The sequence below is a fragment of the Anopheles arabiensis genome, chromosome 3 (genome assembly GCF_016920715.1).
Source record: "Anopheles arabiensis isolate DONGOLA chromosome 3, AaraD3, whole genome shotgun sequence".
Classification (NCBI taxonomy): Eukaryota; Metazoa; Arthropoda; class Insecta; order Diptera; family Culicidae; genus Anopheles; species Anopheles arabiensis.
Window position 1 is genome coordinate 9,853,624 of NC_053518.1, and position 21,482 is coordinate 9,875,105.

Here is a 21,482-nt window from a genome sequence, read left to right on the forward strand (position 1 = left end):
ATTTAAAACGGGAGCTTATGTTTATCCTTCCGGGCGCTGATAGATTTCAATTGCTCAAGAAATCAAATAAGCCGAACTAACCCCTCGCCCGCCTTCACGTACGTACGCAAACAGAGGGGCTTGGTAGGTAAATTTATTTCTTCATCCATTCTCAAGCGCCCGAGCTTTTGCCTGGGGCTGAGATGGTGTAAACCTTAGCATGGTATGCTTTGCCATTGAAATGATCCTTGCAGTAAAACAAGAGCTCTCTCCCCTCTAAACTAAATAATGGCGCACAATGGGTGTGCTGCTGCTGCTGCATCGTTGCATGAACACCTTCTCTCTTCACTAGCAGAACGAACCCAAAGTTTAGCAATTTATGGAAAACCTATGTTTGCTCCTAATTTATTCTCCAGTACGGTGTTTAAACTGCTGGAATATTTTATACGACTGACCCCGTTCCGGACGCCGCCGGATCCCTGAAGTTGCTGTTTGGGGTGCAAACATCCTGGTGCTCTTTCTTCGATTGCATTCTTACCGGGGACTATGGCAGTGCCTGAGTGCGTTCCAAACGTGTGCCGAGTGCCAGTTCGGAGCTTCCGATTCGAGGATGCACGTACAGGCTCGGCCAGAGAGAGAGAGAGAGAGAGACGTACCGCCCGGAAGTCGTTAGTAGTAGCCTCAGCCGGAAAAGGGACTGACCGTTTTACACGACTCGACGAGACGTGCAGACGGAGAAAAGTGGCTAACGCGTCGTGCGGTATGGGCAAGCGAATAAAACAAAGCGAGCTGAATCGTCGGCGGAAACAAATCATTAGTTCCAGCTCCAGAAACGGAGCGGAGCCTTTGCTGTGGGAGTGAGCATGGGACAAGCAAGGTATAGGAAATGTTACTTTGGAGTCTTGGCAAGAGCTTCCACTACAGCACTTGGGCACCGATGCAGCCATGCAGTGCAGTGAAAGGATACTCGATGACGGTGGAGCACTTGCGAAACATGACACCGGCAAGGAATTAATTTGGAATACATTTGTTTGGCCAATTAATTTTACATCATTCGTAGAAACGAGATAATTGAAGGTGGATACAGCAGAAAGGACGAAGGGGGAGCAGCTAAAACATACAGTACAAACTCTCTCCCTTTACACACTGCCTAAAGCAGTGTTTGGTACAAGTTAGGCTGCTTAATCATCCACTGGTGCCATTTGATTTGGTGATTAGGTTCATAATTTCCTTCCCGCTTCAGGTTGATTGTATTTGATTGTTGGTTTGCGTTGCCGAAAGCGTCTATTATTAGTGACCATCAAAAGACGTGGCGCGTGGCCCCGGACCGGGGCGTGGCACGTCTTGAACAAACAATTTCCACTTCCCGATTGGCATCGTAACACTTATCGGCCCACTATAGCCCAAAACGACAGCAATAATCATAGCGCGCTAATGATTGTGTAGGAATAAACATAAATATGAAACAAAAGCTTCGAACAAACCAGGGGGAAGCTTGGTATGCATATATTTTCGGTTCGACACATTGCGTCCTTTGAGACGGTCGACAGGGGATGGAAAAGGGCGAAAGCTTACTTCCTGCGAACACATTATGGAAATGCGAAGAGCACAGGCCAGAGCGCTTACAACAAACGAGTGCAAGGGAAATAAAAAACAACAGAAAATAGGGCTTAATTCCGGGCGCATTGCGAGCTCTGCTCTCCCCCCATTGCTGCCCATTGTTTGCAGCATAATTTCACAATAATTTAATATTTATTTCAATTATATTGAATCACGCATTGATGTGACGGTCGTTCCGTGACCCACCACTCCTTGGTTTCCGCAGTCCGTTATTGTTCCGCCGCAAGGCTGCAAATGGTCAACCTGCCAGGGCCAATTACGATGACTACTGAAGTTGCCCACTCCACTCCAGGAGCATTTCCCCATCGATTGCTAAAATCGGATCGGAAATTAAAAAATCAGTCCCCACAAGGCATTGATCCTCTTAAACAAAGCCTATAGCGCAAAAAAACGAACATCCGCAACGCTCCGACAGGGACGGAAATAAAATGAACATCGACACCTTGATCCTCATCAAAATGGCAATCGACAGGAGACAGGAAGACAGGAGGGATCAATTTATGCTGCTTTTTTTTCGGAGTACACCCATTTCAAAAGAATTCAACCATCCAGTAGGGGGATCAATTTCAACACAGCAGCACAACCGTTCCCTGACTCACGGATAAATTGCTCCAGGCAATTCGAAATGGCGTTTCGCATCAATTCCAGGATTAAGCATTCATCAGACTCTGGAGTGTACTTTAAGTTGCGAGTGTGCGCGAGGGGGGGGGGGGACAGGACATTTCTACCGCAACGCAGTTGTTCGACAGTCGCGCAAATCCACGGAGCGATGACGCTTGTATCGGTCGCGTAAATTTTAATCCTGTCTCTCACTCTTATGCTCACAGTTTCGCTTACAAAACGTTTATATTGGAGGGACGCGACCGGGCTTATTGATTACGGACCCAGCTGGCCCAATCAATACGGTAAGCTAAAGTATAAAACGGGTGCACCGTTCTTAAACAGAGTAAACAGTCCCAACCAACTGCGAAGTTGTATCGTAAAGTGGGAATAGAAGGAGCAGAAGAAGAAAAAAAAAACCAGTCCTTGTTGTTATTACCCTTGGAAAGCTTTCAGATCACGTCCAGAATGGAATCGCTCAATCAAGCCATGGACACCGATACACACACACAACACTTTCCCAAAGTCACACCGTTGCGATGGTTACTGTCCCGGGGAAAGAAGTTGAATAGCAGAAAAAAAGAAAGGACCACCTACTTTAGGACATTAAATTTCAAGCGACCCAAGGTGGCTGTTGAAAACCTTCCCGTCCCGTCTCGCAAGGCTCGCCCTAGGAAATCTCTGCCCTAGATCTGGGTCATTGATTTTTTGCTTCTCCATTTTACCCACCTTTTTTGGTGCCTTATTTGGCTAGAAAAGGCCCATTTCAGATTCCAACTTTGGTAATGTATGGGCTCCTCCTGTGGGCCCGTGAACTCTGTGCTCTTCCAACCAAAAAACAGCCACAGGGCTACCGAAAACTTCCTTTATTGACACCACCCGAATTGTGTGGGTATTTCCTTGGGTTGGGAAAAGTTTTTGCGTGCAACCATATCCACAGCAACACATTCCCGTACACGCTCCTACGGAGACGTAAATTAAGGTGAAAAACTAACTGCCCCAAGGGCAAACGCTTGCTCCGGGAGCTCGGATCGATATGCCAACCTGTCTGACGATGTGGTTGGCTCGGTAGGTAGCTCGCAGAAGCAGAAGGAATTTGTCAAATTAATAACACGATTAGATCGAGCGAAAGGATATCCGGGACACGAATGTGATCTGCCAAAAGTGTATGTGTGTGTGTTCGGTAAGCAACGGACACACCTTTCACCCCCAGGGGGTACGAATCGCCGAGATGGGACTTCCGATTAGGAAATGGGCATACGTTACTGTTATTGATACGGACAGGTTACAGGCGCAAGATACACGGACACTGTGACAGACGTCATCTTTATTGGGGTAGAATTAATGGTAGCGAAAGATGGAGCTGGTGATTAGTTGAAGCTAACTTATTGGAGAATCGTTTTACAGATAACTTCATGGTACACATTAAATTATAGAACGGAGAAACCGTACAGATGCTTTAAACAGCAATTTGCCAACCTTACTTAGCAGCGGGGGAGAGCACAATTCCCGTTCAAGTTTGCAGCAAAACATTATATTGCATTTCCTCTCAACCAGCTAAAGCCCACAACGTCTCACGATCATGCGACAAGTGGCTGTCTCGAGTATCTAAATGGATCTAACTCTTTTCGCAACATCGACACAACTTCCCCAATGAAGCCAGCTTTATCCACCATCTCCGGTTAAAGAGGGTTAGAGTGGCCAATACACTGTATCGAATGCAGTCCGGAAATTGAATGCTGCTGCTACTGGCGGGAAAATCATTCCTGGGAATCGCTTTTTTTTTCTTTCTTGCAGCTAAGAATAGTAGCGGTTGGTGGTCAGCACAACAATCGGTGTGCTGAAACGGTCGGTAATGGAGCAATTGATACTGTGTGTGTGTAAGGGGCGATCAGGAGGAGCGTGTTGTGTGCTACACGGGGGGAGTGGGTTGTTTTGTGGGACCTTTTATTTGCGTTTTGTCTGCGGTTTGGATATGTTCGGTTGGGTTCGACCGAACCTCCAGCCAGCCGGCAGGAGCACCAGCAATTGTGGAGCAGGAAATTGCACATTTTTCTCTCGCTCCTTTGCGGGGTTTCGAATATTTATGGCATGTGCAATGAAGCCTGAAAGAAGGAGTGAGTATGTTTGCTCCCTCCGTCATGTTTCAAGCAAAATGGGCAAGATGTTCGATAATGTCCATTAGAAATCGATTTGGAACAATAAATTGTAGGTAAACAGCATCGGCATCAAGATCGAATAATTCAATCGTGAATTCATAATCATAATTATTCTTTATCTACATCTCTCTGAGCAAGTTAGCTGCTGCTATCGATTAAATCCTTATTTCCAATCTTTTCCTTGCTGGCCTTTTCCGACGCAAGAAAACCCAATGCTCATGGCTTTGTTGAAACAAATCACGTCCTACGCTTCCATCGGTTCGGATCGTTGGCTAAAAATAATGTCTTTCGCGAGCTTACCCATCGTGCACTGAAGCAACTCCGAAGCACCACTCGATTGGGACGGTTTGCTGGAAAACCCACCCATTGTAAACTGCTTTCGTAAGTCAAACTGAAAAACTTCTCCTGCACCGAGAGCCAACCAAAGGATAAGGGCTTTTTGGAATGAAGAAGGAACAAGTGAAGAGAATATATTTAGCCTCCAAGTGGCCAGGGAAAGGAAATGCGAAATGACGTGACTTACGGAGCTGCCAGATTGGTTAGAGCCAAACTGCAGTGATAGGGAATGGTTTTTGGGGTTCGCAAATTCAAGCCAAATTCAAGTCTGAGGTCGTTCGAACGAGCTGAAGTTTGCTAGTTGCACTGTTTTAGTATTCAATTCACCACACTGCAGTGACCGGGCGCTCGATTTGTCATTATTGGAGGCCTTTTTATTTCGCAGTCTCACAAAGAATTGTAGTAAGAATTGCAATACTGCATCACATACACATACACGTTGTTTATATAACCACGACACTGCTCAAACAGCAGTTTCAGTCAATTGTTATATCATACGCACACAATTTTCCACTCAGTTGAGGAGAAAAATGGCCCCAGTCCCCCAATAACCAGCCCAATCTCAGGAAACACGATAAACAATCCGGAAAATGAATGTTGTTTCAGCGTTGCAGCAGCAGCAGCACCAGCACCAGCAAGCGTTCGAATCAACAATTTTCCATCCATTAAAATAACATATTGCAATGTCCTCTTGCCGCTGCCCAAGCTCCCCGTTTTGCGACTTACCTTGCCGAGGCCGATATTTTCCCGGTTTGCCATCCGGCGGGCCAACCCGGCCGGTACCGGGGGCGGTGCCCGCTGGATCGCTCCACAGAAACCACCGTGCGCACTCATTTCCGTGGTGCCGTTGTTCGCTGTGGCCGGTGCAATTTCGCTACCGCCGGAAGCCAATCGTTGTGCAGCTCTGCAAGGAGAAGGAGAAAAGCAATGGAAAATATTAATACAACATGCTAAATGAAAAAAAAGGAATGTGTGCGTTCACATATCGCGAGACAAAAGGCATAACATGGCATAACGCGACGCAGCGCAATGGCACAAACAGACGAACCCGCAAAAATTGCACCTCAAACAGCAACAAAAAACGTCACAAAAAACGAACCATTGTGTCAAACAGGGAGAGTGGTGAAAATGAAAAATAATGTTTTTTAATCAAATGTTAATTTTGGCACATTTGGGGAACATTTTTCATGCTAAGAAAACATTACTCTCACTGATGAAGTGGATGAGGATTGAGGAGGAAGCGAATACAAGCAATGCATCGAACGGAAAAGACGATTTGCGGGCATCAAAATCAATTAAAATATTTAACACGCCGTTTCCATTATGTGTCTGCAATATTGGCCGCCATGGAGGGTGTGGGTTTCGGTTTGAGGTTTTTGTTTCATTTTTTTTCATTTCGTTTACTCTCTTGATTTATAGACCAATTTTGCAATACAGTCTGTGGATTTTTGCAAGTTTTTTTTAGCACAAAGGCAAGATAAAACAAATGATGTTTGTCATCAAATAGAAGGTCTTTTTCAGTTGTAATGCTTACAGTACACATTGGAGCTCTTATTCTCTGCAGCACAAACATGAAGAGTCATCCCAATCTGCACTAATTAATGCTTACACTGTATGAGATGCAGTTTTGGGCTGTGTCAATTCCAAAGGTTACAATTAACCCCGCCTAGTGTGAAATCGTTTTTGTGCTGTGTCAGCATGACTTGCTGAAATATTTCATACCGTACATGCATCAATGTTTATTGGAGCGTCAGTAGGTGCACTAAACACTCATACTGTCACCAAGCTTTATCAGAGATTAGTGCTTTCCCACTGCAGAGATATCAAATCTCTATCGAACATTTTCTATCGGGCGTGATTAGGAGGGTTTTAAAACAATCATCATTGAGGTGGTAGCAAACGGTTCCGAGCCAAACGGTTCAGTCAGTGTCGTACAGCGGTTTGGAGCAGTGTTACTGTGGCAAAATGATGCTCCTCGTGGCTATTGTGGTAGTGTACTTGAGCTACGTACTGTTCAAGTATCACCAAAAGCGACAACAATTGCTAGAAATAGCAAAATATTTCAAGGGTCCCCGAGCGGACTACTTCCTGGGATGTTTCTATCTGTTCCGAAACAAGTCCGTTGCAGGTATGTAATGAACAGTGCTCAATGAAAGTGATTTGTCATTCCCATGTACCTTTTACGCCCGAAAATGTTACAGAAATATTTGACTTGCTCAATGACCTGCACCGAAAGTATGGCCACGATGTTACTATGATCGGAGCGTTCAACGATCTTGTGCTAGACATCTCCAGCACCCAGAACGTAGAGAAAGTGCTGCTCGCCAAGACGACGAAAAAGTCCTTCCCGTACGAGTTCCTCGAGCCATGGCTCGGTACCGGCCTGCTGCTTTCGTTCGGCGAGAAGTGGTTCCAGCGGCGAAGAATCATCACACCAGCGTTCCACTTCAAAATACTCGATCAATTCATGGACGTGTTCAATCACGAGGCGGACGTGCTGGTATCGAAGCTCGAGAAGCGCGTCAACCAGGGCGAGTTTGATATCTACGATTATATCACGCTCTATGCGCTTGATAGTATTTGTGGTAGGTTTGGTTATTTCACACGATTAGCTGACTTAGCTGGTGCCTTATCTGAATCACACTCTCTTATCGCCATTTCTCCCCAAAACCCTAGCGACCTCCATGGGAGTGCAGATCAATGCGCAAGAGGACCCAAACAATGAGTACGCACGGGGCGTAAAGCAAATGTCGGAATTTATCTTCCGCCGTGTGTTTAGCGTACTGCGCCAGTTCCCGGCCCTGTTCTTCCTGTATCCATTCGCGCGGGAGCAAGGGCGTGTGATTAAGAAGCTGCACGATTTTACCAACTCGGTGATAAACACGAGAAGAAGTCAGCTGCAGGCAGAACAGGCCGTCGGTAAGGTCGAGTTTAATGCGGATGAGGATGAGCTTTATTCGAAGCGTAGGGACACGTTCCTCGATCAGCTGCTGAAGGTAACGATCGATGGAAAGCCCCTCAGCACGGCCGATATTCGTGAGGAGGTGGACACGTTCATGTTCGAAGGCCACGACACAACGACTTCGGGCATTTCGTTCACCATTCTGCAGCTTGCCAAGCATCAAGAAATTCAGCAGAAGCTGTACGAAGAGATCGATGGAATGTTGGGAGCGGAAGCTAAGACCACCGTACTGACCAGTACCTTGCTGCAGGACATGAAGTACTTGGATCTGGTGGTGAAGGAGTCACTCCGGCTTGTACCACCCGTTCCGTTTATCGGGCGTAAACTTCTCGAGGACATGGAAATGAGTGAGTTTGTTTGTTTTTACTTCCTCGGTAACAATCTACTAACTAAAGCTATGAACTACTTGCAGATGGCACTACCATTCCAGCAGGCACCACGATCTCGCTCAACATCTTTAATGTCCATCGCAACCCGAAGGTGTTCCCCGAGCCGGAAAAGTTTATCCCCGAGCGGTTCTCGGACGCGAACGAAATTAAGCGCGGCCCATACGACTACATCCCGTTTAGTGCCGGGTTTAGGAACTGTATAGGACAGAAGTACGCGCTGCTGGAGATGAAGGTTACGCTCGTGAAGCTGCTGGCTAGTTATCGGATCCTGCCCGGCGAGTCCATCGATCAAGTGCGCTACAAGACCGATCTGGTGCTTCGTCCGACTGGTGGAATTCCGGTGAAGCTTGTGAAGAGACGTTAAGGTGTGGTGTATATATTAAAGTTCTAGTTTAGGTGGGTCGTATCTAGTCTGGATTTTGTGTAAAAACTGTTGTATATCTTAATTCCGTTAATAAAGCATTGTCAGCTTGATAAATGTACATATCTTTGAAAGTTTCAGTTCTTTTAAGCTCATAAGTTATTCTACCACGCTTTGTGTGAAATGAATTTATTAACCGAGGAGCTAAGACTGATCAATCTAGGGCTGGACGTTGCGGTATTTTTCTTCACATAAATTTATTTTAACGACTAACTTAAACCTAGACGGATTGCGCGCGTCCGATCGCTGCCGTTGCCGTTCGTGGAAGAAGAAGGTTCCCGCTGTTCGGGCGATCACCTTTCATCCGTTGCCCTCTCACGCACACCAACCAACGCGTTGATGGCCGCCAAATTATGGCACTCTAATTATGGCATTGCTTGTATTATTGCTGAACTCTCTTTCATGCAATCTCCTCCGCCGATCCTAACTCTTATGTATAAACATCCTCCCCCCCCTTGATATGGCATATCAACAAATCGATTGCTACCGGAACAAGCACAACACAACAAACTCCCGTCAGAACGGTGCAACCAAAAATACAGACTGCTGCACGTGCATTCAGCGCTATCAAACTATTCTCCTATCAATTTCTCTTTGCTCAAATCAACCTCCTCTGAAGCTGCGTTGTCTATTGACGATGGTATCGGTAACAGGCATATTTTTGTTATGGGACGTTTGTATATACCCTTACTGGTGCGCACAGATACTACTCTCGTTATTCCGTCCCTTCCAGCATGCGTCTCAACAATACGTGCCAAAGGCCATCGGGTTGCGGGTAACAGCTCATCGATGAGAATGACCATCCTGCCTATCGTGAACTGAGGATTCTGTTCATGTCCCACCGTGTCCTTTTGCAGCTCCTGCAAATATTCGCCTTTCCAGTGGACCCAGAAACGCTGCACGTAGGCTTGTAGCTTCCAATAGTGCTCCAACCGGTTTAAGGGAACGTCACACAAGTTGGGTTCGGGAAGTGCTTGCATGGAGGTGCCGATCAGAAAGTGGCCCGGAGTTAGCGCCGCCAGTTCATCAGGATTTTCTGAAAGAGGAAGCAACGGTCGCGAATTCATGACCGCTTCGATTTGTGTTAGTATCGTATAAAGATCTTCAAATGACAAACGAGATGCACCGAGGATACGATACAGATGTCTTTTTGCTACCTTCACCGCAGATTCCCACAGTCCGCCGAAATGAGGAGCCCTTGGGGGATTAAAGTGCCATGATATGCCTTGGGACGTGCAGAACTCATTTACTTGCTGTTCTTCTTCCTTTCTAGCGATGAGCGATGCCAATTCTGTTATTTCGTTACTAGCTCCTTCGAAGTTTTTTCCGTTATCCGAGTGAATGTGACACGGCTTACCACGGCGAGCAATGAATCTTCGTAGCGCTGCTAAAAAGGCTGATGTAGACAAGTCACATACCAGCTCGAGATGTACCGCCTTTGTAGCGAAACACACAAAAAGGCAGAGATAAGCCTTGCAGGCGGCTGCCCTTCTGTGTACCGGTTTTAAATAAAATGGGCCGGCGTAGTCGATTCCTACGTTGCTGAAAGGTCGGCTAGGTGTCACTCTGGATGCGGGTAGTTGTCCAATTCGCTGGCATGCGATAAAGGGATCCGACCGAAAACACCGGAAACATTCCCGCGTTATGCTTCTAACTAATCGTCGAGCATCCAAAGGCCAAAACTCCTCTCTTATGTTGCTGATGAGATTTCGCCCTCCAGCATGAAGTAGTTTCCAGTGATAGTGAACCACTATGTTGCGTGTAAACGGATGCCCCTTTGGAAGGAGAGCAGGATGCTTTGACTGGAACGGCAAATCAGCTAAGTTTAACCTTCCTCCGACTCTAAGCACACCTTGGTTGTCCAAAAACGGGTTGAGATTCCTAATCGGCGAGTTTTTTCTTTATAGGTTGGCCGTTCCGAAGGGCTGAAATTTCGTTTCGGAAGGCATCGTCTTGAGCAGTCTTGACCAGAAATGCCTTTGCCTCCTCATTCTGCTCTGGTGTCAATACGATGGATACCGGGTCACCAGCAGGCTTCGTTCTAGCCTTAAGCCTTAGATTCTTTATAAATCGCTTGCAGTATGCAATAATGTGCAGTAATTGGGAGTATGATGACCACCTTTTGAACCAAGGGTTAACTGCAGGCGATGCGCTGGCAACAGCAACTAGCAAACGCGTTTCCTTTTCGATACCGGTCGGTAGTAGAGGTTCAGATGTAGGCCATTCATTAAAAGGTAGCGCCAGCCAAGCTGGCCCAGAGATCCAAATGCTGCTTTTTATAAAATCGGGTGCCGTCATGCCCCGCGAAACGAGATCAGCCGGGTTCTGCTGTCCAGGTACATGCCTCCATGTGTGGCCCTTCGTACATTGTTGAATGTCTGCTACTCTATTTGCCACATATGTTTTCCAGGTATTTGGAGCTGCTTTGATCCAATGTAGTGTAATACTGGAATCGGACCAGAAATGTACCGACTGCACAGGAAGCTGAATGGCTTTGGCAATGTGCTCGTACAGATGAGCCCCTAATACGGCACCGCAGAGTTCTAAACGAGGCAGGCTTATACGCTTCAATGGAGCTACTCTAGATTTCGATGCAATCAAAGATATTTTAATATTCCCCTCGGCATCCTCGCACCTTGCATAAACGCATGAGCCATATGCCGACTCTGAAGCATCAGTAAATATGTGCAGTTGCACATTCGATCGTAAGGCGAAACAGTATCGTTCGATTCTATAGCAAGTCAGAATCTCCAACTTCTCATAAAAATCTTTCCATTTCAGCCCAAATGACTCTGGTACAGTCTCATCCCAGCCAATCGATAGCGCCCAAAGCTGCTGCATCATTATTTTTGCTCGCACTACGACAGGAGCGATAAGACCCAACGGGTCAAATAATCGAGCTATCTCCGAACAAATGCTCCGTTTAGTAGAGGGTAACTGCAGTGGCTTGATGCTTGATGCAAAGCATAAATTATCGCGCTCAGGTTCCCAGCAGACACCTAGGGCTTTTATAGTTTCGTCGGTATCAAACTGCAGTGATGATTTGGTTCCGATTTGAGAAGCATCGAGCTCTTGCAAAACCTCCAAACGATTTGAGGTCCACTTTCGTAATGGAAAGCCGCCCTTTAGCATCATTCCAGTTAGCTCCGATCGGAGCTGTATAGCTTCCTCAACAGATGATGCCCCGCCAATGAAGTCATCTACGTAGAAATTGCGAATCGCACGACTAGCAAGAGGGTAATTGCTTCCTTCGTCCTGCACTAATTGAAGCAAGGTGCGCGTAGCTAGGAAAGAGGAAGGAGCCAAACCGTATGTGACAGTATTCAGTTCATACTCTTTTACTGGTGATGTTGATGAGAATCGAAACAATATTCTCACTAATGCGCGGTCATCTTCATGCAAGAGGATTTGACGGTACATTTTTTCGATATCTCCGACTAAGGCCACAAAATAGGTGCGAAAACGCAAAATAATGTCCAACAGCTCATCTTGCACTATAGGTCCCACACATAGTGCTTCGTTGAGGGAGTAGCCTGTAGATGTTTTCGCGGAGCCGTCAAAGACTACTCTCACCTTAGTAGTGGAACTGCTCTCCTTTATGACTGGGTGATGAGGCAGATAAAAGGTTTTCGTTGGGCTTGACGCATTTTCATTAACAGGCTGCATGTGTCCGAGATCTATATATTCTTGCATGAAGGCATGATACTCCTTCTTCAATTGCGAATTTCGGGATAGGCGCTTTTCTAATGAGTAGAATCGGCGCAACGCCTGGCCTTTTGACTCGCCCAAGCGTACCGAGAACTCTGGATGTTTAGGCATCTGCACCACGTATCGTCCGTCACTATTTCTTCCAGTCTTCGATCTATACAGCTCTTCGCAATGCTTTTCTTCTACTGAATATGGTTCGCATGCATGTAGCTCCTCTGCCTTCCAAAACTGCTCTATTTTTTCTTCTAAAGAAACCATTGATACTCGTGTTGGGTTTGAGTGAGGATTAACGACCTCCTCGCTGGCTGGACCGACTACAAGCCACCCAAACACGCTGTTGATCAGTATTGGTAATTTATCTGCCAGATAAATACGCTCTGCAGTTGGAAAAAAGGTGTAAAAATGCTCTGCTCCGATTATCATATCTATTGATTCGGCCTGATTAAAATGAGGGTCCGCCAGGGATAGTCCAGGCGGAATGTTCCAGCGGCTTATATTAATGTGGTGGGAAGGAAGTTTTGCAGCTACTTCATCCATTAGCAGGAAATTTACTCCACAAGAAAATTGGCTGGTGCGAGATCGAATTTCAGCATACACGGACTCCCGCACCCTCGTCGTAGCACAACCAGCACCTTTAACGTCAATGTCCAATCTGGAAGTAGGTAGACCTATTAATTTTGCCAATCTTTTGCTTATTAGGTTAGGTTGTGATGCACTATCTAATAATGCTCTTGCTGGATGGTGATTGCCAAACGCATCCACAACAATGACAATAGTAGTGAGTAAGAATACCTCTCGTTGGTCCGCTGCTCGGTTTTCGTTTTCCAATGCTGCTGTGCTGTTAAATGAAGCGCTAGGAGCTACCTGAGGGCTAGTATGTAGTGTTCGGTCGTGGGTGTGCTGCCGGCGTACAAAAATCAAAGGAGTGCAATAAAGAATGATGTTGCTGGTTGCAATGTTTGCACCGATTGGTCGAAGGACAATCTTTCATGCTGTGGTCGACTCTTAAACAATTAATGCAGAGACTCTTCGCTCGCACTATCTGAAGGCGCTCAGATTGCGGAAGTCGCATAAATTGGTTACAGTACCATAATAAGTGATCTAGTCGACAGCAAGGACATCGTTTGGTATTATTTGCGGTGTACGAATAGTACGAAAGATGCGAAGAAGGCCTTACGGCAGGCACCGATGTAGAGCTTACATCCGCAGATTTACTCATATAAACAGAGTCTAATGTTTTCATTCTTCTCTGCAGAAATTCTATTAACGCCTCATATGTTGGCTTTTTCATGCTAGCTGCCTTGTCTTCCCAATGTGTAAGAGTTTCCGCTGGTAGTTTGGAGCACAAAACATATTCTAACATTGAGCTCCATTGGTCGGTTGGCTCTCCTAGCTTTTGAATCATTTTTACATGCCGATTAAATTCATCTACCAATCTATGCAAGTCAGCTGACGATTCTTTTCGTAATTGTGGGATGCCGAACATTTGCTTAAAGTGCATCTTTTGCAGAAGGTATTCATTTGAGAATCGCTCCTTGAGCTCCTGCCATGCGATGGAGTAATTCGATGCGCACAATGGGATCGACTCTATCAATCTAGCGGCCTCACCAGTTAATGAAGCTCTCAAATAATGGAATTTTTGAATATCCAAAACGCTTGCATTGTTATGAACTAATGCTTCAAAGGTATCATGAAATGCCATCCAGTGCATTATATCACCGTTAAATTCGGGCAAAGAGATGGCTGGTAATTTAACGTGGTTTTGAATGGGAGAGTGGCTTGGGTTTTGAGCGTGGCTTGAGCCAAGCTCAGAGCTAACGGCTTGAGCTGTTTGAGTAGGCATGTGCGATAGCATGGCGCTTTTCATAGCTATGAACCTTTCCTCAAAATTATCCATCAACTCCTCTTCTTCTAGCTTCTCAGCTTCACTGGGCGCTAACAAACACAATTGCGTATGAGCCGTTTCAAACTCCTTTTCCATACCTTCAATCGTTTGGAGCCTGACAGGCACGAGATGCTTGTGTTGTTCAGGCTGGAAGTTCGCTATGAAAACCTCATTTCGTTTCAGCTTCGTGAATAAAGAATTCAACCGTTGTCTTAGGCTCGCAATTTCGGTCATCTTTATACTTGACCTGTTGAGATGGCAGGATTCGGGAAAACAGTTGCAATGACGATGGCAGGGAAACACACACAGATGATGACGGATGGCTGTTCCAAACTGCGACTGGCGGGAAACACACGATTACGAAGACGGATATCACACGCGCGAAAACAACCGGTTGCGACACGGAAGATAAGCTGACGTTTTCTCACACTAATGTTCAACGGATTGGACAGTAACTTAACTTTAGTGTTCTTTGTAACAAGACGTTACACGATTCAAAGACGAACGAAATCTTATATTATAATAAAGGCAAGACGCCTCACAGCTTTTTTTACGCGACTGCGGTGAATCGCTGAATTGTATCCAAAAACGCGATGGCTGCGGTAGAACGCTTCTTATAGCTTTTACGATGGCCGTGGCAAGACGCCGAAGAAGGCGGTAGTTAGTCTGTCTTGTTGGCAACGGACTGAATACGACGGAGACGCGGACACGCAATCAATGACGAGTAATAAACGGCACGATTGTCCCTTTGCAGGTTGAAATTTCACATTTACTGGCCGCCAAAGTTCGTACACTCAAACACGTATTAACGATAGTTCCTTTGCACGGTACGCACTAAATCACAAAACGAAACAAAAAAAAATGCTCAACGAATAAATCTTTTCACTTAGCGCTTTTCGAAAAAGGTTTTCAATCCTGGTCACGGCACCATATGATCAATCTAGGGCTGGACGTTGCGGTATTTTTCTTCACATAAATTTATTTTAACGACTAACTTAAACCTAGACGGATTGCGCGCGTCCGATCGCTGCCGTTGCCGTTCGTGGAAGAAGAAGGTTCCCGCTGTTCGGGCGATCACCTTTCATCCGTTGCCCTCTCACGCACACCAACCAACGCGTTGATGGCCGCCAAATTATGGCACTCTAATTATGGCATTGCTTGTATTATTGCTGAACTCTCTTTCATGCAATCTCCTCCGCCGATCCTAACTCTTATGTATAAACAAAGACGTTTAATCTTTTCGGTCGTGATTTCTACCGCAGCTAGTAAGAAAAAGCTTATACACAGGCGGAACACACACAAATAATCTTTTCGGTTTGCTGGTGCCCAGTTTTATCCGTCCGGAAGGTCGTCCGCACACTGTTGGTGTCGCAAAGTTTTTTGTCCTCAAGAGGTGGAGTTTTTCTTTTAACAATTTTCCTCCCTTTTTTCCCTGGCAAGCTACCACACAGCGTCTTTAGAAAATGTCCCAATTGTTAGCTGTTGTCACTTGAGGTTTCTTGGTTCGGTTCTGTTAAGATTTCCTGCTCCCTCCCCCTCGTGCTTTCTTTGCACATGTTGCGAGTGTACAAGAAACGGATGCACACAAGAGAACAAGCCGTCAAGGATCTTAAACTTTTTCTTCGCTTCCGTGCCAAGAAGAAAAAAGCTACCAAAAGATGACGAAAAAAGAAGCAGCGTAAGCAACTCTTGTACCCACGAAATGGTAGCTCGTGAACGGTGAATGTTTTTGTCAGAACTTTTCTCATTCTTTGGCGTGACCGCCTTGAACGCGCTTGGCATTACGCCTGAACTTGGTCAACTTTCCTCTGAGCGGTTGAAGCTTTTGTTCGCAATCTTGGTTTGTGTACAACCGCGGGGATGCAGCCCTTCCCATCGCCACACAGCCTTCACATGTACTGCCATTTTCTTCATTCCAAGCTGGCCACTAAGCCGATGAGGATAATGTTAAGAAGCATGAAACATAACAAATAATGCTTGCTTACTGTGCGAAGCGGGGCGAAAAATAAGCTGCTGTACAAACGCGCGGTACAACCGGCGGTCTCTGGCACAATCCGCTCTAGTCAATCCGTCTTGCGTGGAGTGAGTGGGTGGGCCAAATATTTCACAGAAGATGTACGACCACGCTCGCCTCCGCCCAACCCAACGGACAAGCGTGAAAATCCGACCAGGCGAGGTCGAATGTATGAGCCGAGCCGGTGTGTATGTGTGTGTGTGTGGTTTTGCTACTTACTCGCGCGACTTTTGCTTCGTTGCGCAATGTGGAAGCTTTCGCGAAAGGGGCCTAAGCGGGCTGGGCCGTGTACGGGGTGAAGCGGGAACATCCTCTCGGGACGATGGCGGGACGTTTGGCAAACTTTCCGAAAATGGATGGGCGTTCATCCATTCACGGCCGTGTTTCCACTTATTTGGAGAAGGTGCAAAATGATGAAAAATACATGTGACGGATGGAGTTTTTTTTACGGGTGGCATCTCCTACAAGTGCGGATGCATCAGCCAGGGAGGGTGGACGGTGATGATGATTTTTTATCATGTTTGGTCTTAGGTGGAATTTATGCAGCTGGGATGATACGAATCAAGAGAGGGAATAGATAACAGAGAGAAAGAAAAAGAGAGTGATAAAAAACACACCCAAACGAAAGGATGTTTCTGCCAGCCGAGAGTCTGGTTGAGAGTGTGGTTAGACGACTTTTTAATTAAACTGTCATTTGGATCATTGCACGAAAGTTTTGGGATAAAGATAGAGAAAGTGGAAAGCGAAGAGAATGAGTCTATTTTACTAAAGACTTTGGTTAGTAATTTTGCAAAAGTCAATCACTGTTCCATGGCATTTTCAACAAGACATTTGAGAGATCAAACTATATTTTCTAGTCATTTTTTTATTTTAATTTAATATTAGTTTTAGATAGGACTTATAGGAGAATATTCGGAACTTGATTTGGTTGTTAATTTTCACATAAATTACGCTTTTCCACATTCAGGTATTGTCGTATACAGTATTAGTGCCACTGTCGACGAGGTACATTACATCCCAACGAGTTAAATTTCGCTTGAAACATCCCTTTTCCAGTTCCAAGTAACAGGCATCATAATAACAATATGACTCATAAGTGAACACAAAACAACAGCGCACCAAACAGCAGGAGTACGGTTTAAATTGCTCGTCGTGCAACAGCTAGAGTTGCCTGTACCTACACGACTCCGGCACGAAGAGTTTAACGAGCAAATGAAGCAACATCCCTTTCCCAAGCTAAGCAAAGCGTCTGCAAACGCTCATGCACAACCTCTCCACAGACACACACACGAAGCCGTCATAAAAATTGACGATAATAACTAGAACCCTTGATAAAGACACTGTGACACCGCAAAAGCTGTTTTCATTACAATTATTTTACGGCCTGCCCTGTGTGCGTTTTACATGCGAATTCTTACGCCTTCTTGGAGCATACACGAGTTGCTTAAAATTCCATCTGTTTGCTAGCAGGAGTCGACAAGAAGCAACTGCATGCTGTGTTGTACATGAGTTTAAAAATGATCTTTTCCCTCCTTCTAAACACACTGATGATGTTGTTTCGAGACGCCCGGCTTACTACATCTGGGCACGTTTGCATCCTACCAGCATTAAAACCTACCAACACACGTTTCTGAGATGTTTCATTCACTTTCACCTCTTCGTTTGGCATTGCAGCGGGGGGCAACAAACTCCCCAAAGGAGCTGTTGCTGTAGAGGAATAAAAAAAAAGAGAACACAGAAGGAAACTCTCGGGAAAGCACTCGAGGTTCCCCATTCATTTATTTAATAAAAGAAAAATTAAAAGCTTTGTAATTGCGAAGTCGAGAGCGAGAGTCGACAACCCCAACTCACTGGCTGGTCGTTCAGGTAAAGGTTATCATGTTACGGGGACCGTAACATCGGTCGGGTCGAACTGTTTCGGAAGTGCTTGTTGAAAATCTAAACTGTTCCGGACTCCACACCCGAACTGTCCGTGGGCATGGGGAGAGGAAAATTCAAATGCTCTTCGTGCATCTGCTCTTTCGTCCGCTGGTAGAGCAGGTAGAAACAATAAGTGGAACGATCCGGGGGTTTCGGGTTCTTATTGCTTTCTAAGGGGAATTTCGAGAGTGTGAGAAGGATGGCTGGTGTACGTGATCAAGTGTGAAGGTTGTGTCAAACTCGGCAAAGCAGTTGTCGACGGACAGAAGAAACCATCGTCATCGTAGGGGACGGGAAAATATTTGCGGAAACTGATTTTAATGTCCTCCAAAAGTCCACCTCGAGATTCCCATTTTACACACACAGAGAGGGGACAGCATCTTTGTGGTGCAAACGCATGCGACTCGGCACATTTCTTCGACCCGGCTCGGAAAGATGCTGGAAGTAATTAAATTCCACAACAGGCAAGACATACCGAGAAGGGTATAGTATATCGCCGGAACTCGCCGCCCCTTCAGCTGGAATGTGTGTCGAATGGAATGGTTCGCGTTCGCCCCAAACCCCTCTCCAAGAACGGCATGGAAGGGATTCTTAACATTTACATCTTTTTCAGCTCAGTCGTGTAGGCAAATACAACCCGACACGGGCACGTCCACAAACAAAACGGCAAAGAGGTCGGATAATGTGTGTATGAGTGTGTGTTGCGACCTTCCCCGGGCTCGATTAGCCCAATGTTTCCGGGACCTGTGCTGAAGGCTTCCAGGGTTCTGTGTTATATCTCACTTATCTGCTGTCCATTCTGTTGCTTATGCCAGGGATTTTCCGGTGAAAACTGGGCAGGAGGGGACGGCAAGGCTTAGGAAGTTTATCTGCCACCGACGCCTGTTATTAACCTTCATTAAAATGTCAGCTCGTCGCCGTCGCCGTCGTCGAAAAGGGACTGCACACGGTTTCAGTGAAGCGAGCGACCTGCACCGTGGCCGTTGTGACCTCCCCATTAAAAAGACATCTTTCATTTGCGAATTGATTATTTCGAGGTTGGATCAATTATGATATAATAGTCGGAAAATGAGCGTTTTATGGGAAAACTTTCGGCAGCGCCCGGCAGACGGACGGTTCGGACGGGCTCGGCGATGGCTGCCGGCTGATAAAAAGTTTCACCATCACTCGTGTTCTTTTTTGTGGTTATGCATGTATTATGGATTATGAACGGTCTGCTTGGCAGCCGGTGTGGAGTTTTGAGTATGATAGAAAGAGAGAGAGAGGGCTCGGATAGTAGGGTGTGATAATAATAGAGCAAAGTGTGCTTTTCCGTGGGAGAGAAGCTAACGAAACTAAAACACATTTTGATTGATTTAGGGTTTTATGACGGTGAGTTTAATCATGTTTCAAGCATCAATGGATACAAGCTTGGGGAAGTTGGAAAGTGTTGGAAATTGGGTTTTGCGATGAAGTTAAAATATTCACAAAAATGTGTTGGGCACAAGATTAGTGCCTGCAACAGGAAAGCCTTCCGCAAGCATAACAAAAATTGTGCAAAAGTAATTCTCAAAATCTCTTCACCTTTTCAGCGACATAAATTCTAAATAAACAGCCATACCGGCGAACTCGTTCGTTCCTGGGAACGTTCGCCGCTAGCCTTTCACGTGCTTGAAATGACAATAAAAAAGGGAAATATGTTTTTTTTATTGTCATTTCAAGCACGTGAAAGGCTAGCATGATCCTTCCATTTCAGCGGGAAATGGCTTTCAATCTATCAGATAACAGAAACCCTCTCCCGTAGGAGCAGCTCGTAGCAATCTCCACTCCAAACACCACACCTTCAAAAGCAACAATAACACCCCTTTTATCCTCCCCTCCAACGGGGGTCGTACAAGCAAGGACAACAAAAAAAAGGCATAGAGATGGCCCCGGAAGCCATCCTTTGCAGCAGTGCAGCAGCACCGCCTAAACCCCTCGAAATGTAAGCACCCGAAAAGTAGCATATTTCCACCGGAGACATAATCGTTTTATGCTAAAAGTAATGGCAAAAATATTCAAATTTTTCCTACCACCTTTTATACCGACGATACAGAGCGTGTAGTAAGTGTGTGTGTGGGTTTAGAAAAGAAAATTGCTGAGGAGAAAGTGCGGCATATGCGTACAACAGCAGCCCCACGTCTGAGCAGCAAGTGATAATGGCTGAAGTGGTGGAATGGAAGGCAAAAAGCGCCCACTTCTTATTGAAACTTCTGCAGCCTCCATGTCAGCCGCAGCAGCAACAGCGAGGGCAGAAGTTATCCCGGAAAATTCACGGAAAAAGCTGTCACACTCGCTAATGCCTGAGAGGTACCGGGGAAGTTGTTTTGTGAAAAGCTGCAAAGCTACCACCACAAGTCGTGTGTGTGTGTGATTGTGTGGTTGAATGAAGCGCGAAAATCCTCCCTTTGATAGAAAAAGGATCCCTTGAACATGATAGCCCCCCCGTAACGCATTTTCACACACTCTTCCACAGTAAAGCCACTGTGGAAAGTAAAAAGCTTTCACGCAGGGGGAAGAAAAAAAAACAGTAAACAAATGCTTGCTTTTCCTGCTACTGTCCATTGCTGTTCAGCCGCACAAGCAGAAGCGCTTAATGTGACACTTCCGGGTACGGGTGTCCTAGCTCGTCCCACTTCCGGGGCGCCCCAATAAATTTATCTAATCTGGGGGAGGCCGCGTTTATTTGAATAAAAATGCGATAATTCTCGGTTAAATCTCAATTTCCACGATAAAATCAGATTACCGCCCCGAGAGTGTCCGGATAAAAGAAGTGCGGTGAGGGTTCGTTTACTGGTTTCCAAGAGGGAGGGGGAGGGAAAAATCACATCCGATTTTCCACACTTCGAGGTACAGTTTGGTTGGCAGTTTGTCACTGGGCTGGCTCACACCGGTGAAGCATCGAGAAGCATCGTTTTCGTAATTCGTTTTGTTTTGCGGGGCCTGTGTTCATCTTGTGCTTCCTTCACGTATCTTCATTTGTGGTGTTCACCACCATTTATTTCCCCCCCTCTGCTTGGAAGTAAAGCCGTTAAGGGGAACAAGCCGTTTTGTAGAGTTTGAAGAGCGATTTCCGCGCGGAGGGTCGGCGTCTGGCAGACAATCGATTGCTTAGAATCGGAGCCACCCTTCGACACCTTGTCACAACAGAAGCGAAAGTACAAGAGCAACAACACAAACGTGGGGGGAGGGGAGAAAAAAACATCGAAAATCCCCGTCCGCCACAGTGAACTGCGCGCAAACCGAACCGGAAGCGCAAACGAACGGGAACGAACGCGAACTGGAGCGCATAATAAATGAGCGAAATTATTTTCCTCATCATGGTTCCGATGTTCCGATTTGGCGTTCGGGAAAATCGCCAGACCAAATCCAAAGCGGGATTGGGGGTGTGCCGGTGTATTTTTTTCTTCTGTTGGCGCCCCAGCGGTTAAGGTGTCACCTGAAGGCTGGAGGTTACAGCGTGGTGAAAAT

At 46.0% G+C, this 21,482-nt stretch overlaps 2 protein-coding genes and 1 long non-coding RNA gene across 3 annotated transcripts in view; 2 read left to right on the plus strand and 1 right to left on the minus strand.

The window, feature by feature from the left end:
* LOC120900346 (kinesin-like protein CG14535) overlaps positions 1-21,482 on the minus strand; it is a 125,433-nt gene that overhangs the window by 50,685 nt on the left and 53,266 nt on the right. Inside the window, exon 6 of the mRNA XM_040307209.1 lies at positions 5,421-5,598. Coding sequence (XP_040163143.1) covers positions 5,421-5,598 — 178 coding nt within the window. The remainder of the gene's footprint in view (positions 1-5,420; positions 5,599-21,482) is intronic.
* Positions 6,609-8,501, plus strand: LOC120900348 (cytochrome P450 4C1-like). Its single transcript, XM_040307211.1, has 4 exons — positions 6,609-6,822; positions 6,896-7,279; positions 7,371-8,003; positions 8,069-8,501. Exons 1-4 carry the CDS (start codon positions 6,660-6,662, stop codon positions 8,407-8,409), a joined length of 1,521 nt encoding a protein of 506 aa, XP_040163145.1. The 5' UTR covers positions 6,609-6,659; the 3' UTR covers positions 8,410-8,501.
* LOC120900351 lies at positions 10,699-14,640 on the plus strand. Its single transcript, XR_005739188.1, has 3 exons — positions 10,699-10,802; positions 10,877-11,501; positions 14,243-14,640. It is a non-coding gene; the product is annotated as an uncharacterized LOC120900351 (long non-coding RNA).